The 16152-nt window shown below is 39.9% G+C and overlaps 2 protein-coding genes across 3 annotated transcripts; one reads left to right on the forward strand and one right to left on the reverse strand.

Moving 5' to 3' along the window:
* Positions 1–970: 970 nt before the first annotated feature.
* On the reverse strand, positions 971–7440 carry ntan1 (N-terminal asparagine amidase). 2 transcript variants are annotated; one of them, XM_034128344.1, is made up of 10 exons: positions 7175–7440; positions 6735–6837; positions 4638–4703; positions 4436–4544; positions 4280–4353; positions 4138–4188; positions 3995–4048; positions 3807–3904; positions 3166–3279; positions 971–2707 (listed from the first exon to the last, which is right to left on the reverse strand). In XM_034128344.1, exons 1-10 carry the CDS (start codon positions 7253–7255, stop codon positions 2543–2545), a joined length of 915 nt encoding a protein of 304 aa, XP_033984235.1. In that variant the 5' UTR covers positions 7256–7440; the 3' UTR covers positions 971–2542. The 2 variants fall into 2 exon arrangements, with proteins under 2 accessions (XP_033984235.1, XP_033984234.1); XM_034128343.1 differs by having other exon boundaries at positions 4138–4191.
* A 183-nt stretch (positions 7441–7623) lies between these two features.
* On the forward strand, positions 7624–15880 carry si:dkey-156n14.5 (probable ATP-dependent RNA helicase DDX17). Its single transcript, XM_034128356.1, has 13 exons — positions 7624–7901; positions 8868–9027; positions 9263–9359; positions 9642–9775; positions 9965–10030; positions 10153–10294; positions 10656–10816; positions 10931–11103; positions 11254–11364; positions 11493–11554; positions 11774–11833; positions 13784–14014; positions 14647–15880. Exons 1-13 carry the CDS (start codon positions 7855–7857, stop codon positions 15141–15143), a joined length of 1941 nt encoding a protein of 646 aa, XP_033984247.1. The 5' UTR covers positions 7624–7854; the 3' UTR covers positions 15144–15880.
* The last annotated feature ends 272 nt before the right edge of the window (positions 15881–16152 follow it).

Here is a 16152-nt window from a genome sequence, read left to right on the forward strand (position 1 = left end):
AGCTCTTTTATAAATGTCCATTCTAGTGGACGTCAGGACCATCTTCATGGACTTAATGACTCGATATTGTTGCAGGAGACGGAACTGAAGCAGACATTTTCTGTACCAGATAGTTAAGGGAGATTAAGATTTTGAGCTCTCAGATGATGAGAGAGATGAGGATTTCACACCTGGGATAGAAGAGGGTCAAGAAGAAGGGGGGGAAAGATGCAGGAGGCTCCATGAGCGCACAGATACAGACATAGAGACAGATAGGGACGAGCTGGAAAGACATGGCCCCCTGTGGGCCAAGAGTAGCACGCATGTCTTATTGTTGTTTTTATTTTAAGTGGAGCCATGAAAAATGAGAATTGCCTCAGGAATGCAAGCTTTGTTTCTATGAGCATGGTCAAATGGAGACCACATCCATAACACTAGTCAAGATGACCCTACAGCCCGTGCCGACTGGAGTCCAATGAGGTACTTTCCCAGTACCTCATTGTACAGTACAGACTACAAAGTTTGAACATCTGGAAAGATTCACCAAAAACCAAACTAGTTTTTTAGTGACCAAATAAACAGCAATGTTCAGATCAATGACTTATTTATGTTTTAAATAAAGGTGAATGTATTATTAATATCACTCTATAACCATAATAAGTTACATACTGTAGTCTATCTGTTCATTTTGGCTGTCTTTTCAAACTAAAATGGTCCTGACGTCCTCTACAGTGGACATACTGTAACATTTAAAAATTAAATTAAATTAAAAAAGTCTAAATTGCAAGATGTTTTTTTAACCCTAAATAGGTAGGAAATCACAAAAAAAAGGAAATTGGAAGACAATTTTTTTCCTCGGGTCCCAGGAGGATATATACCAGCTAATGACAATGTTCTCAAATGGTGGACTTAGTAGTTGGCAAACGCTATTCCTGAATCCAAAATTGTGATATTCCACTCTGAAGAAAATCAATTGTTGACCGTTTCAAACTAGATTGGACGTGTTAACATTTATTTAGCAACAGGTACATTATGTTCACAAGTTGCATGAAGTTGCACGAAGTTGCACTGAATGCTTTAAGCACCTGTCAACCTTCTGAATAACACAGCTGAGGAAAAGGCCTTATACAGTATATGGTGTTGATTTCATTTCAACAATCTCAAAAAACACATCTAGTAAAATCATATTCTGTTGCGTTTGACAAGGATCCATATAGCTATACACATTTACGCATGCAAGTTCCTAAAACACACACATTCATGGCAAAGTATACAGCAGTATATGAGGAAATATTATATTTCGTTCCCCCCAGGAAGTTGCGTTTTTAGTGGAAGGCATAGCAATACATATTATCCTCAATGTTTTAGACAAAATGCTAAAAATAAATGTATTCTTAATTTTTGTTGCAGCAAGTTCCCCACTTGTAGTTTTCCTCAAAAAGTAGGTTGGGCTTCTTTTTTTTTTTCTTTTTTTAAATTGTACATATTTTACACGTTTAGCCCCACTAAACACACAACATGCATGCAGTTGCAAATCATATGTATGTTTTAGACTGATATTATATCTCTCAGAAATTGACTTAAAGGTAGTTTGAGAAACCGGATCGAGATCGCTAGAATTTGAAAATACACAACCGGAGAAAATCTGCCACTTCCTTATAGAGCCCCTCCTCCAACACACACGAACGCGCACATGACCAATGAGGGCACGAGATAAGTTTGTGCACAGATGGAAGGCTGACAGGCAGGTAGGCCATCCAGTTATTTTAGCCGGGCCGGCTAAAATGATTGGTCGTACTTTTTACAGTATTACGGCTTCCACAGATGACATTTTTTTTATGGATTTTTTGTCAAAGCACTTAAGATATTCATTGCTATCGGGATGTTAAGAGCATTCCATGGAATATAACAAAAAGTGTATCTCGAGCCGGTTTCTCAAACTTACCTACCCCACCTTTAACACTAGCTTTAGTTAAACACACCTTACAGAGTAACTGAAAACATCAACTCAATGACAAAAATATAAAAGGCAATTAAATGAAGTCGGAATTCTTAATGTCTATAAACTGTCAAATGATATCCCCAACATGCAGAGCAGGAAATGAATAGATAAGAGAATGCTTTGGAAAAAATGCAACCATCGTTTTTGGGCTTAAAACCAAATGATAACTATTGTAATCGCTCGCGGTCTCAGACCCTAACTACTGGGCATATGACAGGATTGTTAATTATTTCCTTTGATAATCTAAACAGTCAAGCATAGTGGGGCATTAACTTACTGCAACAGCAGGTGTTATGCAAGTTGCAGACTTTACATCTTAGGAGTGGGAACAAATTAAATGTTACAGGCATGAACAGCTTCACTTGTACTCGTCTGCTCTCTCTACTGGACCAGCCAGATGAGACATACAGCGCGGGGGGGGGGGGGGGGGGGGGGATACCTCCATGATAAGACACGATGAACAAAAAAAGGACAGCAGGTGGATGGGTCATAGTGTATCCATTGAGCTGAGAGGCAAAAACAGGTTGAATGTTAAGGTCCAGTGGGAGGCAGGCTCTATGACTACGCAGCCCTCTCCCAGTCCCCCCTCTCCGACCTGTGGTAGAGCTGCGGCTGCCCCCCGGGGAACAGGCTGTCAGAGCTGGGGTGTTCTAGGAGGAACTGGATGGTGGTCTTCATGTGCTGGACGAAGTGAGGCGGCTCAGCCAGCGGAGAGGTGGACATGTACTGGGCAAGAGAGAGATACCAGTCAAAGTTTGTTATGACACTTTCTGGTAAAAGTGGTAAGATGACATTTTAGAAATATTGTGAATTTCAAAGATATAAGCACGAGATTCAGAAATAAAAAACATTGCAATTTAAATGATTTTAATGATGAATGTGTTATAATGTGAATAAAACATTTTTTTTTTGTATTAAAGTTACAAAGTGTGAGGGGTTTTCTCCCCATAATTGTACCTTTTTAAGTTTGAGAAAATATTATCACGTTTTTTCTCAGAAATGTACAACTCTGATCTTGGAAATAACATCACCCCCCTCCCCTGGATCTGTAATAATGATTATTTATCTACAAGACCCTGATACAATGTTATATAGATTCTTTAAATGAAGCGTGAAACATAGGAAAGTATAACAAAAGATGATGTCGATCCTTTTTATGACTATTTACTTCCATATTCCTTTACCTTCAAAATAGTGTCATCCTCTTGTGACAACCAGAAGCCGATATCCAGATTTGGGGACCAACTGCAAGGGCCAATTTTAACGAGGCCTTGACTCGAGTCATATATGTCTGCCATCTGTAAGAAAAAAACTGTAATTAATAATCTTTGCACTGAGATTGCGTCTACGGCTGCCAATCATTATCAATTCATCTGCTGTTTATTTCCTTAATTAATATTTTGATTTATAAAATACAAATAAGGAAAACAAGTCAATCCGTGTTTTTAAAACTCCCAGGAGATCTCTTTAAAGTCTTGTTTAGTCTGTCCAAAACCCAAAGACATTCACTTTATTAGGATATAAAACAATGGAAAGCAGAAATTCTCCATATTTGAGATGTTAAATACAGAATTGTCCTTTTGCTTAAAAATTATATTTATCAAAATATCTGCCAATAATTTTTCTGTTGATTGTTGTAACCTTTTATGTGTCCTTTTAGTTATACCTATAAAACATTTACCACATTATTAATTTAAAGAGGAAATCAGTATTTTTTATTTGTTTATCATTATAATATCATTAAAAAAAAAAGTGGAATAGTGAGAGTTAAAATGAAATAGTTATTGTGTCTCACAGAGAAAACATCATTAAATATCTGTGGTACCTGTCCCCCAGTGAAGGTCCTTGCTGACCGCAGCTCCTCTGCTGGTCCTTTGTGAGTAAATGACGAAGGAAACACATCCCCTGTATTAACATTTACACCTGTACAAAAACAGACATAGACACACAATATATTAGAGATTTCAAGCCATTAAAGCACCAATTTCACTAAGTAGCATATTCATCACTCACCTATGCCATATACTACAGGACTATGATTTCCATCAACAACAATGTCATTCATTTCTACAAAAAAATAGATCAGAAGGGTTAGTTGGATGAAGAAGTGACTGGTGGACTTTTTATAAACAGTAGTAAATGAGTAACAAAGTTACCTGTGATGCAGCATGTTTCCAGATGAATTTCCTCTTTCTGTTTCTGGAAAGCTGCTGTAAAAGTACAAATAATTATTTGTAAGTGTTACAAAGCTAAAATGCTGCCAGCATTATTACAATTAGGTATTTTGAAAGACTATACCCAGTATGTTAAGGCTGAGTTTATGGGATGTTTTTGACTCATCGTTAAATCCTCCAGCAAGAAGGAGCTCAAGTCTGCATAATGGAAAGTAAAATAAAAGTATAAAGGAATATAATTGGTACTTTGATTATTGATCTTTATTTGTGTGTTTCGTACCTGCCCTCCTTACTAACGTTACTCAGTGATGTCACAGCTTTCACAATAAGCGGGATTTCAGACCAGGTGCAGGAACCATCGCAGTGGGCAAGGCAAACAGCTCCACTTCCTAAGAAAATAAAAAAATGATGGCATATATCCTTACTATATATACACATGCAGAATAGGGCCCACAGTGAGAATTCAATGAAAGAAGCGTTACCGGTGTGTCGCAGCACAACAAAATGGCAGGTGGTGGCATCACCAGATCCGATTACTGAAACAGATTCTGTCAAAGGGAAGATAAAAAGCATTTATTATTATTATTATGACCCAATATTTTTAACTTATACTACTATCTGGGTGGGTGGGAGAGAAACTTCTTCTGGCCTGGACTTTGGGATTTCAGCCTTTCAAACTATTGACATGCACAAAAACCTATATAACACACTACAGGAAAGGTAAAACAACGTGGAACCTTTCTTTTTAAAGATAGCTGCAGATTTTATTGCTCCACCTCTCACTAATCTTTTTAACCTCTCCCTCAGCACAAACACAATTCCAAAATTGTGGAAGTCAGCGTATGTCCTGCCTCTGCTGAAAGGAGGGGAGGCAACTGTTTTAAATAATTATAGGCCCATCTCTAAATTATCAGTTCTGGCTAAGGTTCTTGAACGCCTAGTGAGTGAACAGGTAAAGGTGTTTTTATGTACAAATGACATCCTGTCTAAACATCAGTCAGGCTTCAGAAAGCAACATAGCACCATCACTGCCACAATGAAAGTGGTGAATGATGTGGCGAGTATTTTAGATAATAAGCAGAGCTGTGCAGCTCTATTTATTGACCTTTCCAAAGCGTTTGATACCGTCGATCATCGCATCTTAAAGCAGAGGCTACTCAGTATTGGCATATCCAGTCATGCAGTGGGGTGGTTTGTGAACTACCTCTCTGAAAGGTCCCAATGTGTTCATTTTGATGGGCTGTCTTCTGAGTGGTTAAACATTACTAATGGTGTTCCTCAAGGTTCTGTTTTAGGTCCACTTTTATTCTCCATCTACATCAATAGTTTAGGTGAAAATGTCGATGGAGCAACCTTACATTTTTATGCGGACGATACCGTTATGTACTGTGCATGTCCCTCCATTAAGGAGGCTGTTGTTGAATTGCAAGCTGCTTTTAACATTATTCAGACTCAGCTCTCTGAACTAAAGCTTCTTTTAAATGTTGATAAAACCAAGGTAATGCTCTTTTCAAAAGCCAAAAAGACACCAGAGCCTGTTTTAGATATTTTAACTACGCAAGGAATAAAACTTGAAGTGGTTGCCTGTTACAAATACCTTGGTATCTGGCTTGATGATTGTCTCACTTTTAAACGACATGTCAATAACCTGCTTAAAAAACTGAGGGTTAGACTAGGTTTCTTTTACAGGAACAAGTCCTGTTTCTCGCTCGAGGCCAGAAAAAGGCTAGTCTCTGTGACCTTTTTACCTGTGCTGGACTATGGTGATCTGATTTATATGAATGCACCTGCCAATTGCCTGGTCAAGTTAGATGCTGCGTATCACAGTGCACTGAGATTTGTGACAAACTGTAAAGCATTAACCCATCACTGTACCCTGTATGCAAGGGCTGGTCTGCCTTCACTAACTGTACGGAGGCTCAGTCACTGGTACATTTTTATATATAAAGCCATGTTAGGGAAACTTCCATCCTACATCTGCTCCCTGATCTCACGGCGAATTGTAAGTGGCTACTGCCTGAGATCGCATGCTATGGTTTTATTAAATGTGCCAACTGCTAGGACTGTCTTAGGGAAAATAGCATTTAGATGCGCAGCTCCACTGTCCTGGAATAGTCTGCAATTAAAATGGAAACTGAGCAATCTGGTGCCACTAAATGTTTTTAAAGCTCGGTTGGATGCTAGTGAATCGGAAGCTGTTGGTACCTGTGCATGTGGATAGTATGTAAATTGTAATCCCTGTAATGCTACTGTATGATGTCCTTTTGTTGTTCTGTTTATGTTTTTAATGTTTCATGTGGAACCTACTTGAGCAGGTCTCCCTTGAAAAAGAGATCAATGATCTCAATGGGATACAACCTGGATAAATAAAGGTTTGAAATGAAATGAAATGAAAACCCCCAAAACCATAATAGGGCCTCTTTAAGAGAATGTCCCAAAACGTGAGGGCACATATGTCTAGTTCTTCAGAGCAAGAAGTTTATATATTTCACATATATTTCCCAGTAACATTTCCTGAGCTTAGAAAAGACAAGGTCTGATATTTGGATGGTCTGTACCAATCACCAGGTTTTACTTACTGTCTGCTGGTGTTGTTGCTGCAAACTCTCTTTGTTGGACGTACAAGAGGCACTTTGGGTCGACATCAACAAGTGGCTGGGAGCGAAATGTTCTTGCATTTTCCTGTGACATTAGAGTAAAATATAAATGTGTTGCGTTAATGTTAATTTGTGGATTTCTAACATTGAAATCAAAACACTAACAGAAATTGATAATAATTAGTCTTCACAGGTCTACATTTTATTAGATGTAAAAACAAAAATCATAATTTGGCAGATAGTTGTATTATCCCTGACTGATTTGCATCTGCCACCATATGTAACGCCCCCATGCTGTTATAAATAGTATATAAATACCCATTTGGTGTTATCCAGTCTTTCATAAAGTGCTCACTTACAGAAAAGTAACTGCTGACAGTTTCTCTACAAGCTAAATGTAGCCACACTTTCTGGAAACAAACCTTTAAATGTGGATGTCTGTCGAACAGCTCCCCTGTCGAGGTAATGCGGTCAAGTGCTCTATTTTGAATTAACAACGGCATTTCCTTAAACGAGGTCCACTATGCAAACTCCTAGTTTTCATACTATTCTAAAGGCCAGTTACTTCTTATCATTGTATGGCTTAATATTTATATATTTCATATTTTAACAGAATATATCGCAGTAACTGCTGCAAATCCAGTCCAATCGTGTGAACTTCCTGGAAGGCTTTTCTTCTTCTTCTTCACCAAAAAATGAGGCTTAACACCCAGTTTCTGACACACCGCCACCAACCGTTAGAAAGCACGAACGTGTACACGAGCGCAATTCACCATTACTACTTAGAAAAAATGTGTACGTAGTGTCAGTTAAATTACACACAGCTACGTATAATTACTAGCGGAAGTTACGTCGCTAAAGAGGGCAGGGAGCGAAGCTGCGAAGCAACTGTTTTGTTCTGTGACGCACACAATAATTGTTTACTCCGTATGTAAGCGAAATTATCGTCTTAGAATCTTCTTAGACCGTTTTGCAATTTTAAATTGCACGTATATTCATTTGTTATCAGGAAATAACCTAAACAAAGCGTCGTCACTCGCTAAAGCTCGGTTTACTTACAGATATTGCCGAAAAGCTACTGTAGTTGACTCTTTTCGCCAACATGAGAGGGGGTTCCTCCTACGGAGACAGAGACCATGGACGAGACAGGTAGGTGTAATGAATACGTAAACAACACGCACTTAATTTACTCACAATGTCTAAACTCCACTTTAAGTATTACCCAAAATCATGGCTGCTGTATTTTTCGTTAAATGCATCACGAACGCAGTAAAAGCTCAAACAACCACAAGGCCTCTCTGGAGTTTGTAGTTAATTACTCTGTAAACATTTCACTTGGTAAAGGTCATTTTATCGTCTAAACTGGAGCAAAAACTTGAAATGGTCTCCAAATATAGTGTGTTTTGTACATGAGTGAAGAAAAATAACCAATAAATGTATAGACACATCAGTTCTATCAATTCTATGGCTATGTATAATAAAGCACATTTGTACAAAAACTATATCATAATGTCAATTCTCACATAAGTAGGTAAAGGCATATGCATGTACTAAGAAAGATAACAGATAGATTTTTTTTTAAAGTACTGAAATACACTTTTTTATTTATTGTGTAACAATTTGGTCGTGTACAGACTGGTGGAACTTGAAAAACATTCCACATACAAAACATTTTCATGCGCCCCCTTGTGGAGTTTTTCTTTTAAATGAAGGCAAAGTTATACACATAATTAACAAGACAATATGTTGACATGTTACCTCACAAAAAAGAAGAGACATTACTATACTATATGACATACTATATATGACAGGTAGAAAGTAATAAAGTCAAACTCTTCACTAGAGCTACATTTTCCCAATGTCGTGCAGTGTTGTTCTACTTTGTAATAGTCTGTACGATAAGATGGACCTTTATTTATCCCTGTGGGGAAATTCAGTGTCATGACACTAGCATTTTTCCCCAAAAGTTATTGTCTTTGCAATGTATTTTTTAAGAGTTAGTCTGGGAATAGGGATTCAGCCTCAAACCTCAAATACAGATAAAACTGTTAATCGTTATTAACATTATGCAAGCAAACCCCATCGCTCTTTATCTCTTGACCGTTATCTTCTCAGGCCACGGTTTGGGGCCACGAGCGGTCGCGGTGGACCTCCACCAATGAAATTTGGAAATCCAGGTGAGCGTCTCCGCAAGAAGAAGTGGAACATGGATGATCTGCCAAAATTTGAGAAAAACTTCTATACTGAACACCCTGAGGTCCAACACCTCAGTCAGGTACATCTTATATTTGTCTCTGTCCCAGTCCCTCACAAACAATAAGTGAGTGAGTCAATAAACTTGCATGTATATATAGACAACTTTTACACCATGCCAGATGTAAAATGTCCTCTAAATTATAGTTGTTCAATAAACGAGAACCATTTCAGCAGGTTTTCTTGAAGATTTTTACAATGTATACACATGTCCAAATGTATGTTAATTATTTTTCCCCTCTCTTTATAATATCCAGTTTGAAATGGAAGAGTTTCGCAGGAACAAGGAGATTACCGTCAGAGGCTCTGGATGCCCAAAGGCGATACCCGCTTTTCACCAGGCGCAGTTTCCTCGTCAGTAAACAAAATCTATTCCATACATATAATATAAATACATATTAATGTTATACAAACGAAAATGTCTAATCTCAGGGAAACATGACCTCATAAAATAGATCACTCACTTAAACCAACATCTAAGAGTTTAAATAATAAGTTAATGAACAGTGATAGTAAAGGACAAGTGGTATGTTTAAAAAGGGGTTGTCCTTTGGATGGAAAGACTGAAATGAAGAAACCAAATTAAGTCCATCAGTGTAACTCTCTTGTACGTTGTCCTCCTCTTTCTCTTGGCAGAGTATGTGATGGATGTGCTGATGCAGCAGCACTTCAAAGAGCCCACAGCGATCCAGGCTCAGGGCTTCCCTGTGGCCCTCAGTGGCAGGGACATGGTGGGCATCGCTCAGACTGGCTCCGGAAAGACTCTGGCTGTAAGGCTGCCCGGCATCATCCTGCATGATGATGACACTCAAATAGAAATTCATTTATATACTTACAAAACTTTTGAATTAAAATGCCTAAACTATTGAAGAAGCACATCAGAAACCTCAGCACAGCTGAATTGGTTTGACCGTTTTGACACGAGAATAGGTATTTATTGGATTTTTTATTCCTTGCAGTATCTTCTTCCTGCTATTGTCCACATCAACCACCAGCCTTACCTGGAGAGAGGAGATGGCCCAATTGTGAGTGCACATTTATTCCATATTCCATATATTGTGTTAGATAGTGTTTTGTCTAAATCATACTGTGTGTCGTGCGTACACAATAAGAAAACCCATCCTCATTCGTCTTCTTCTCTTCACAGTGTCTTGTCCTTGCTCCAACCAGAGAGCTGGCTCAGCAGGTTCAGCAGGTCGCACTTGAATACGGCAAGTCGTCCCGTATCAAAAGCACCTGTGTCTATGGTGGAGCACCCAAAGGACCACAGATTCGAGACCTCGAGAGGGGTAGGTTTGGTTGTAGATGATGGCCACATGCAATAAATTATCCAAACTCATTTGAAATTCATTAATCTTTTAATAAAAATACATTTTCAAAATGAACTGGGTACTTTCCCAGCTTTTGTGTGGGGAACAGTCGAAGGTGAAAATCTCACCCTTTATGCCAACATGTTGATAATACAATTCAAAAACATTTAAATGTATGGAAAAATGATATATTCTGTAGACGCACTCGACTCTTTCATGTGCCCACAATGCAGTTTCCCTGTGAGGCGATAGAACACTCAACATTCGACTGTATGCAGGTTGGTGTGTGAATCTAATAATGTGTGTGTATCTTTTTTTTTTACTTCGGATTTGTTGATAGGTGTTGAGATCATTATCGCCACACCAGGTCGCCTCATTGACTTCTTGGAGAGCGGGAAAACTAACCTGACGCGCTGCACCTACCTCGTGCTGGATGAAGCCGACCGCATGCTGGACATGGGCTTCGAGCCACAGATTCGCAAGATAGTTGAACAAATCAGGGTAGGCTCAGTTAAGATCAGTCATAATGGTTGCTGATTTTAAAAGGTCCCCACTGACCTATTGTATATAGAATATTCTTCAGTTAAATCATGCCTTTGTCTCCCTGCCTCCTAGCCTAACAGACAGACTCTGATGTGGAGTGCAACCTGGCCGAAGGACGTCCGGCAGCTTGCCGAGGACTTCCTGAGGGAATATGTCCAAATAAATATTGGCGCACTGGAGCTCAGTGCCAACCACAACATCCTGCAGATTGTCGATGTCTGCATGGAGACTGAAAAGGACCAGAAGTAAGGATAGCCAATGAGCAAATATCTGACTGTAGAATGATGTTCTGTCTTTATCAACTCTCATTACCTGCGATACGTGGGTTGCAGAAAATGATCTTATCCTTTCACAAGTACCACTGACGTGCTATTATTGTCTCTTCCTGACTACAGACTTCTTCAGCTGATGGAGGAGATAATGGCTGAAAAAGAAAACAAAACCATCATCTTTGTGGAGACTAAGAAGCGCTGTGATGAACTCACCAGAAGGATGAGGCGGGATGGGTGAGAAAATATTGTCTGCCATGACCTAAAACGATGTTGACAATAATTGAAGGATCCATTTTGTGAATATCTGATAGGCGGAAGCTATTCAGGGTCTCACTAATCATGTTTATTTTCTTTTTGTATAGGTGGCCAGCAATGTGTATCCATGGAGACAAGAGCCAGCCAGAAAGAGACTGGGTACTTGCAGGTAAGAATAATACAGGGCTGCCACTTTCCTCCCCATTTCCTCGTCTAAACGGTTGTTCATCTGTCAGAGGGGCCAAGGACATTACACAATAGTAAACCTTTATAAAGACTCCTGTAGGTGAAGTGTTTTAAAGTAACTCCATCACTCCAGCAGAAGAGTACGATTGGAGATGATGATTCCCATGTCTAAATCCTGCAAATATTGTATTTATTTCTACAGAATTTCGCAGTGGTAAAGCTCCTGTACTGCTTGCTACCGACGTGGCGTCTCGTGGTCTGGGTATGTCTGCTCACACTATCACATTATCGCTCACATGATCATATTTGTATGTGAAGATTACATTGTTCTGTAAATAACATTTAGTGTATTATTAACTTATGGAGTAACACAAGTAAAAAGACCTCTACTTTTTGACCAATAGGTAAGTATACTCCAGAGGAAACCAGCTAAAGCCTGGTAATGAACTAAATGTAATTCTAGCACAATATTAAATAAAGAATTTTGTTTTTATCAGGGGGATATTATGATAGTTTGTTCATGTCTTTATAATAAATATCACACTAGGTTTTCCCCACAGTATACAGATTGTAAAGTATGCACTATAATGTGTGAAAATAACAAGGTTTATGATCCATTTGGCACATCAAATTTAAGAATCTCCCTTTCTATTTGAACCTGACAGTTTAATGAACTGTGCATTAGCACGGAGGCTGCAGGCCTGCTGGGTTTATAGTCTGTTTCTTGTTACTGCAGTTAAAAATCTTCCTTCACCCGGGGCTCATTGGCACGCTGCCTGAAAGCAGGGCCGTGTGAGGCAGATTCTCCTGTCTGCACACCATTTATTATGTCTCCTTCATAGTGTCAGTACAAAGCCATTTCAAGATATTGCTCTTATAACCCGTTTCTCCACATCTGAAACTGTGTAGCTGTTTCATTGCTATAATGCTGCAAAGTAATACCTACTGTTGTGTTTTGCGGATGCATTTGAGTAGGACAGATTATTAACCGGTCACAGTAAAGCTTTAATCTGATTTGTTAGCAGGATAAATGTGAGAAGGGGGGATAAGTGAGGTGTCTTTGACTTGCCAAACAAATAAATCCCTATGACCGTGTCCTTGTTCTTTTTCCCCCTCTTCTCCTCTCAGGGTTTGGCAGCACACGGCAGCTGTAAGTGTCTGCGCTGCTGCCCCCCTCACGTCCGCCCCTCAGTCACGATAAAGTAAAAGCTCGGCTAGCTTTAGACGGATTAAAGCCCTGTTAATCTTCTTCAGTTACTATGGTTCCCCCTTAAATCCAACGAGCCTTCCTTGGGAGCAGCCTGAGGTTCCTGTTTGTCTGCTCATCGGTCCGTCCCAGAAAAAAAAAAAGAGCAGACAGGGGAGAGGGAGTTAAACGGGCTCGTCTGGATCCAGTCCTGGCCGGGGTCTGAGGAGGGTCCTGCAATGCAGCGAGAGAGCAACAGAACCAGCCGTTGAGTTAAAGGGTTCTGCTCCTGTCTGACGTTGCTGGTGTGTGCAGAAGGTGAGGGAGGAGTCCTGTCTCCCTCCCCCTCAGCCCCTCACTAGAAACCAGGACTGATCAGGGGGGACCGACTACCTTTGTAAAAAAACAACAACAAGACGGGGGTAAGTACCTCACCGGCCCTTTCTCTTATCTCCTCCATGAGCTCACCATAACATCCAGGTACCTTCCTCGTGCTCAGATTTCAATCAAAAGAAAGGCACATCGTCACTCAGTAGCTCAGGGTTGGTGATGTATCTTCCCTCTGTCATGATGGAGGGCAAAAGGTCCATTTATAAGTCATAAATCAGCAGTGCTGTCCGAGCCCCACGTCTTCTGTAATAAGAAACAGACGGAACATTTTGAACAGATTGGTGTGAAGGTTATGAAGCCGAAACATGGTTCTGAACAGCGTAAAAAACCTGCAGTCAAGCTCAGTTTGATCAACTGTATTAGTTTGAACTCCGTTATAATGGTGGTTAACTGAAAATAATCTACGTATGGATGCATGGAGTTTTTGAACAGTGTCTGACTGAGCAGGTAAGTAACTCTATTTATTTAGATTTTTATTAAAGTGACATGTTATGTCTTTAATTGAATGCATACATATACAGTTAATGTATATTATGTACTTAAATTCAAATCATCAGCTCTTTAAGTGGAATTTAAATTGTTTCTCCAGTAACTTTTTTATAATATATTTTTAATTTCCCCTCATTGCTGATAAAGATGTGGAAGATATCAAGTTCGTCATCAACTATGACTACCCCAACTCCTCGGAGGATTACGTCCACCGTATTGGACGTACGGCCCGCAGCACCAACACGGGTACAGCTTACACCTTCTTCACCCCGGGGAACTGTCGACAGGCCCGGGACCTGGTCCGGGTTCTGACTGAGGCCCGGCAGGCCGTCAACCCCAAACTGCTCCAGCTGGTGGATTCAGGGCGTGGTGGAAACGGTAAGCACAATAACTCACAAAATGATCAACCCGACCCCGTGTTACCTTGAATTTTTAAAGAAAAGCGTTATTCTCTCCACATGGCTCCATGATGACCAAAGAATCAAATAGATTCATGTTGATTGATGTAAATCTGGCATCAACAGTTAAACTATATCATAAGTGTCATTAATCAATATATTGGTTCACTACTTTCAAAACACATGCATTTTGCCAAAACCTTATCATGTACAACACTGGGACTCGCCAAGAAGCACGACTTTGCAAGCGTGAAACAGTTTCGTTTTTTTTCAAATAGTGAGGTTTGCGGTAAGGGTGAGCATATAACTGGATGAATGAGACTCTGATTAAACTGCACCGAGTTTGTTTTAAACAAATGCTGCGATACAGTCCAGGTGAAATGCGGCCCCAATTTACTTTAAATCTTCAAGACTTTCTTTCAGTTTTGTCAATTCTTTGTTTACCATGGAAACACGTGAACAAGCTTTCTTCAAGAATTGAAGGTGATACCCGGATGGTAACCAAAATATAAATTGTCATTTTCGTGGTGAACTACTTCTTTAATGTATCACAGTCCATCATATGGTTGAATGGAAGAGATCAAATAATACTGACATTTATCTTCATTACAGGCGGCAGAATGCGTTACCGTGGCAGCAGCTCCTACAACTCCAACAGCATGTACCAGGGGGGTTATGATCGCAGGACGTATGGCGGTGGTGGAGGTGGCGCCAGCAAAGATGGCGCCAATGGCTTCAGCAGTGGCGGTCGCACCAACCATGATGCAAACCACTCCTCTTCCTCCTCCTCTTCCTCCTACAGGGACAGAAGCCAGGGGCACAGGAGTAGCTACAACTCTGGTGGCTCCGATCAGTTCCAGAGCTACAGCGGCAGCGGGGGCTACAGCTCCCGCAGCGGAGGCCCGCCCCCTGGAGGTCAGAGCAGCCAGCCGCAGGGTCAGTTTGCCCAGCCTCCTTCTGCTCCTCCATCAGCGGGGGGGCCAATTCCTCTGATGGCTCGGCCCTTCGCTCCTCTACAGCCACCGCTCAAGGGCATCATGGGGCAGCCTCCTTACCCTTTTGCTGCTCCACCCGCTCCTCCTTCAGGCCCTCCACCTCCCCGAAAGTAGAATTATGAAGAAGAGGCGCAGAGTTCATTGCGGCCACTCAGTGTGTTATTTCATTTTTTTGTCTTCTACCAAAGGTGGGGGTTTGAAAAGGCAGTATATGTAAGGATTTAAGGGCTAACATGTTTGTTTGTTCCATATTTTGAACCCACCTTAAACTAGAACCTTTATCCTTCAATTTATTAGACATGATTTCTCATTTTCCACAGTCTCATTGAGTTGCTCTCGACCATGTGACCTGGAGGAGCAATGTTGTTCTTTTCATTTGATCAAACATTGCAGAAGTTGATAGCTGCTGTAAAGTGTTTGGTTAGAACAAACATCTAGCACACATTACGTGGTGCATGGTTGAACGTGCTGATATATGGGAATTTCTTTCATTTTGTATAAACCGTCCCATTCCAGCGTCAAGTGTTCTAGCTTCATCACGTTCTACATGTTAGACTTGTTTTGTTCTTCTATCATTTCATTGAGTTTATGTTTGTGTTATTCTGAACGCTGAAGCCGTTAAATCTTCTTTTGATACCATGAAACCACTATTTGACTTATTCCTATCCTCTAGCAAAATTCCTATCCTCAATTTCAAACTTATGCTTCCGTTAACTTGTAACTTTTTAACTCTTATTTCTTAAATAAGCATCATAGCTAAGGCTGAATTATATTCAAGACTGTTGACTTGGTTTCTTGCTTGTTTTTTTATTAATTCTGTTCTTAATTTCTTAATAAATAACAGAATCAAAGCGGTTTCTCCTTTGCAAATTATTGTTCATACCATTTATGTCAGGTAAAGTCCATACAAATGACTTTATTGGCCTTTATTACATATATTTGTAGTACATTCTCAATTTGTACCCAGCAATATGTACATGGTTGTTGCTTTTACTGATAATATACATCATGGCATGAAGCTTTTATTTACATTAGGAGCACAAATGGAAATGTCCCTTTCTCACAAATACACAGTTCTCATTTTCTGGGTCTTAAGCTACATGTTTTAGTTCCCTACGTTACT

This window comes from Trematomus bernacchii, unplaced genomic scaffold (assembly GCF_902827165.1).
Source record: "Trematomus bernacchii unplaced genomic scaffold, fTreBer1.1, whole genome shotgun sequence".
Lineage (NCBI taxonomy): Eukaryota > Metazoa > Chordata > Actinopteri > Perciformes > Nototheniidae > Trematomus > Trematomus bernacchii.

Coding starts and splice junctions, on each gene's coding strand:
- si:dkey-156n14.5 (XM_034128356.1), top strand. CDS start 7,855: ATGAGAGGGGGTTCCTCCTACGGAGACAGAGACCATGGACGAGACAG. Junction 9,360..9,641: donor TCACCAGGCGCAGTTTCCTC/GTCAGTAAACAA, acceptor TTCTCTTGGCAG/AGTATGTGATGGATGTGCTG. Junction 11,834..13,783: donor CGTGGCGTCTCGTGGTCTGG/GTATGTCTGCTC, acceptor TTGCTGATAAAG/ATGTGGAAGATATCAAGTTC.
- ntan1 (XM_034128343.1), bottom strand. CDS start 7,255: ATGCCGTTGTTAATTCAAAATAGAGCACTTGACCGCATTACCTCGACA. Junction 4,545..4,637: donor TGTTGTGCTGCGACACACCG/GTAACGCTTCTT, acceptor TTATTTTCTTAG/GAAGTGGAGCTGTTTGCCTT. Junction 3,280..3,806: donor GGACCTTCACTGGGGGACAG/GTACCACAGATA, acceptor TTTTTCTTACAG/ATGGCAGACATATATGACTC.